Source organism: Emys orbicularis, chromosome 3 (genome assembly GCF_028017835.1).
Source record: "Emys orbicularis isolate rEmyOrb1 chromosome 3, rEmyOrb1.hap1, whole genome shotgun sequence".
NCBI classification, from domain to species: Eukaryota; Metazoa; Chordata; order Testudines; family Emydidae; genus Emys; species Emys orbicularis.
This window is the reverse complement of record NC_088685.1, coordinates 181524991-181529935: the sequence shown is the minus strand read 5'-3', so window position 1 is coordinate 181529935 and position 4945 is coordinate 181524991. Positions and strand designations below refer to the sequence as shown.

General features: G+C 39.8%; 1 protein-coding gene across 1 annotated transcript; it reads right to left on the bottom strand.

Moving 5' to 3' along the window:
• Positions 1 to 570: 570 nt before the first annotated feature.
• On the bottom strand, positions 571 to 2284 carry SOCS5 (suppressor of cytokine signaling 5). The gene has a single exon (XM_065401794.1). It carries the CDS (start codon positions 2206 to 2208, stop codon positions 598 to 600), a length of 1611 nt encoding a protein of 536 aa, XP_065257866.1. The 5' UTR covers positions 2209 to 2284; the 3' UTR covers positions 571 to 597.
• Positions 2285 to 4945: the final 2661 nt, after the last annotated feature.

Here is a 4945-nt window from a genome sequence, read left to right as displayed (position 1 = left end):
AATAGAAGTCCACTTCTGATCAGACGTATTCAAGCCCTCATCTTTAGGAAACCTGGTGTACTAACTGTGATTGATTTTTAGCATTAAAAAAAACTCTTAATGGAACACAGGCTTCCCATGCTGCTAAAAAACTGCACTTTGAAATGTTTTAATTTATTAACATTTGGAAACTTGTTTGAAAGGAATAATTAAACTTTTCAAAGGAGGAAAGATTTTGTTGAAAAAATTTAAACACTACTCAAATCATTAAAATGTTCAACCAATAAAACATTAACTTTTGTTCTTTAGCATTAGATGGAATTCCCCATAGTTGCTTCACCCAATTACTACAGCTACAAAAAAGGAAAGGAAAACATTTAGAAGTTAGCAAATGATTTTTACGTACATCTTAATGAAAAACACGTCGCTTTGTCTCTGCTTATTGTTTCAAGAGGCATCACAACTTGATTTATGTAACAGCAGACAGCATCTGACATGATACTAAACATCAAGCTTAAATACGGTATTGCAAAAAAGCTGATGTGCTTTCTGAGTTAAACTAATGCACACAAAAAATATGCATAACCTAGTAAGCCTACTGGGGACTCTAGATTCTGTTTACTTTGTCTTAATAGGTTCCCGTTCCAACCATCGCACCCTGACTTTTTGTTTATAGTGATATTCCTTTAGAAAGTCTTGCAACATTGATGGTAAAGGGAGGCCATCAATTCCATCATACGTAGTGCACCTGCAGATTACTGCCCGGCAGATATACTGCAGACTAAAAGGAAAAGTCCTGTTCAGAGATACAGTAAGTAATGGTTCAAAAAACATGCAAGAGCTAGGGTCTTTATAGTGTTCTAGAAGTCCTGTAACAGTGGAGGAGTGAAATACACAGGGATCATGAGCATCAAAACTAAAATTGTGATTCCATTGCTCAATACGTGCATGGAGGGATCTGTTGTAACGACGGAAGCTCACAGAGAAGAGGTAGTCCTCTTGTGCAGAATCCCTGAGCAAAAAAGTGCCTTCAGGTTTGCCTTCCAGAAGTGCCTCTGCCTCATAACGGTCCATCACACCCCAATAACATGGGTTACCTGTTATTTGAAGTAAGTCTGGCACAAGGCAGTGTATGTAATCAATCTGAGTATGTACTTTCCAAGCCCCTTGTCTGCTGCTATGGCCATGGCTCTCTCCAGACACCTGACGTTGCTTTTGCCTGCGTGACTGCAAGCAGAGGGTTGTTGTGTCCTCTTCAGAATCACAGTTTCCCTGTAGTGTTGCACTATTGTCCCCAGTCAGCTCAGTCATACCCGGGGCTAACTTTGGTCCCAGTTTATATAATGGATTAACCTGTGCTGTAGCTTCAAAAGTATGTATTTGGGCATTAGGAGGGGGGTCAACCCCTTCTTCAATACTAAGCCTACGTCTCTCTCTAAGTCGGTCTTCTTCATCTTCTGCAGAAATCAAGGAAGGATCAAATGTATCAAAAAAAGTTGAATGAGGGCTCACAGGAGCTGTATGTTGCTTAATCAGATGCCACTTTTGGGCAAGATCAGATCCAGCAGGGAAAGGACATTTCTCAAGCATTAATTCAGAGAGATGAATCTTTCTTTTATTAGAAAAGAGAGGTTTGGACTGTTTGCTATAAGTTCTCATGGGAAAACATAACCCAACGGTATCCTGAAGCCGCTGTCGCAGAGTACGGCTGCCTACAGTCCTGTTTGATACGCTGTCCATATCATGAACAGAGCTCACACCGTATCTTCGCTCCCGCCTTTGCAAGCCGCTTCGTGTTCGACCAAATCTTTTATCATTCTCCAAGGAGCTTTGGGTTTTAGTAGAACAGGAATGTTTCTTCTTCCCACCCCAAGGAGCATGCCGAGAGTAGGAATCCCTTTGTGCAAGTCTCGTTCCTGTGGCAACACACGAGTCATTATCTTTCTCAATGCTTATTTCGACAATCTGAGGGATGTCAGTGACACAATTCTGATTTCTCCTCACTGAATTCTTTGAAGGACTTAAACCCAGTTGTAAGGCAATGTTCTCTCTTAAAGGGCTGCTTGGTTGCTGTGGAGCCAAATCGGGTACATGGATACTTCTGTCTTTAACAGATGAACATTGAGTGGAGTCTACATCTATGTTTTCATTTCGGTTTCCACCTTCATGATTGAAGAGATTCTGGCATCTGTATTTGAAGTTGTTCCACATCTTGCCCACTTGATCCATGGATTATGTTACCTAAATTCAAAGAGGGAATGAAGAGATTTTAATCAAAAAGTTAAAAAAATTAAAAATAAAGATACCTATTCAATTAATAAAACAAAAACATTCAAATGAGTAAGTTAGAGGTATGGAGAAGATATAGTTAGCTGAAAGCTAGGAAAATTATAGTGCCTGCATAGTTCTGTGGTGCTGTACATGTTGCAGTATTCGCACATTAGGAAACAAGCATAGAAAAGAAAAGAATGCAGTCAACCACAAGTGACTTGTTTCCAAAAAAAAAAAAAAAAAAAAAAAAAAGTATAATAAATAATATCTCACCTTACAAAAAGGCCCCCCACCTCGCCACAAAATAGCCAAAAGCCCACAAAAGCATTAATGGAGGAAATAAACATAATGCTAAGTTTTCCATTTTGGTATTTATATTTGATGGGTACTTAAACATCCATATAGAAAACCATGAAAGAACTATATAAAGCCACTATTGCAGAGGTTAATTGTGTATTCAAACCTAAAGTTTGTTATTTATATTTTTTAATTACAATATATTTAAAGTTTCCAAGTCTTTATTCTGAGTGTCATATATTAGGTAACTGACTCCCTGAGAGAGTTTCCAAGAAACTGTAGCAAAACAAATAATGAAAAATTAAGGATAAAGCCATTGAGTAGACTCCAGCAGAGCAGTTATGAAATCAGGCAAACACACACTTTCCATCCCTGAAAGAGCAGTGGCCCTCTCTGCAAAAATAGTTAGATTCACAAACTAAACTGAAAAGTCAGGCCATGGTACAGAAAGTTTCAAGCTGTATTTAACAGATGTGAGAACTCAGACTTCAAAATTCAAAGTTTTGATAGTAAGAATACAAAGCTGACAAGAGTCAATTCCCAGGAGAAGCAGCAAGATACTCACAAAAGCTTATAGTTAGAAGTTGACTCTTAAGCAAAGCCTCAACTATGAAATGCCTAAAAAAAACAGCATTTCTCAGTGATTATTTAAAAAAACAAAACCAAAAACAAGGGAGAAGACCATGGAACTTCTGTTTTTACCTGTAGCATTATACAGAACCAGCTCTGCAGAGGGAGCAAGAGGACACAGCCACCCATTCTCCAAAACATTGTCAAAAACTAATACAAATATTAGCAGCATCCACACTGCAGTTGCTGCTTTAAAAGTCAAATTTGATAACCTAGAATCAATGCACGAAGAACATGGGAGCTGCCTGGAATATTTTAATGAATCATGTGTTCATCTAGGTTGATTACTATTGTATTGTTTGCTACCAAAGAGTTAATTTCTGCTACACTGGGCAGAAAGACAATGGCTTTATTCAAAAGATAATACAAGTATCAAGTCTCTCTAGTGACTCCAAGGAAAGGAGGAATCAAGGTGGAAGAAAATGGGAACAAAGGACTTGAGAATTGTTAGGGTATGTCTACACTAAAAAATTAAGTTGACCTATATTAGGTCGACTTACAGGTGGTGCATGTCCACATTACCCTCCTAGGCTTGGGCTGCCCACTGCTCCCTGCCAGAAGCGGACTCAGGCCGTCCAGCTCTCCAGGGGAGCAGGGGGCAGCTGGGCTCTTGCTGCCCGGCTTGGTTTCTTGTCAATTTCACTGCTCCACTGGCTCTGTGAAATTGACAAGAGAGCTAACAGCCAGTGTAAGTAACATTGTGTCCACCCAGACACTGCCTGGCCCTAACTACAGGGACTTAAGCCTCTTATGGAGGTGGAGTTATGTCGTCTGTGTAGTAGGGTATTTACATTGGGTGGGACAAGACTGTAGTGTAAACTTTGATGTAATTAGGTCGATGTAAGCTGCTTTACGGCAACCTAAGTGTGTAGTGTAGACCAGGTCCTAGAAATAGCAGCCTTGAGACACAGACACAGGGTCTGTGGAGAAAGACTAACTTGGTCCACAAGAGAACTGGGGGTTTGGGGAGCAAGGAGGGGAAGTTGTTATACAAAGGCTAAGCTGGGCCTACCTAAGTTTTGAGGAAAATGCTAAACTTAGCTAAGACAATGGGTATTTAGGCATGTTTTTTAACACCCTCCCCCCCCCCCCCGATTAAAAAAAAAATCTATAGGAATTTAGCAAACAAGCTACTCTCTGCCACTGCATTTTGATACTGTTCACAGCTCCCTGAGGGAAGTCTTTAGCAGGAGCCAAATCCAATTGGACCCACTAGGTAACAAGACTGGTAAACAGGGGTGTTTGTAGCCTGGAGACCCAGTCTAAGAATGGGATGAGTCAAGGGATTCTCCTCAGAGAAGTGTAGGCGTGGGCCTGTCACTTGAAAGAGTTGCTCACAGAGACATTGAGTCAGGGATCAAATGTATAGTTTAACCTTGTGTCACAGTTCCAGAGTAAAACTTGGAGCACCCTACTGGTTGATGTGGGAGCCCCAAGCAACAGAAGCTTCTGCTTAAACATCTTGAGAAGGAATAAAAAGAGCAAGCCAGTAGTCTTCATACAACTTCATAAAAAGAAAAATATAAGCATTGAGTGGAGATTCTGGAAAGATCAAATTAGAGCTAAAATGTTAATACTTATTAGGCTCCCTGAAATTGCTGGAACAAACTATCTATAACACTGGGTCCCCAATGCTCAGCAACTACATAGTGCTAAAGATCCAACCTAGTAAAAGAGCATATAAGATTAAAAAAAGGAGAGAAAACAAAGTTCACTGAGAAAGGAGAGACATTATTGTTTATCATTATGGACATAGATGACAATTTTA

What these genes read in the sequence shown, in the direction of transcription:
- SOCS5 (XM_065401794.1), bottom strand. Translation starts at nt 2,208, where the DNA reads ATGGATCAAGTGGGCAAGATGTGGAACAACTTCAAATACAGATGCCAG.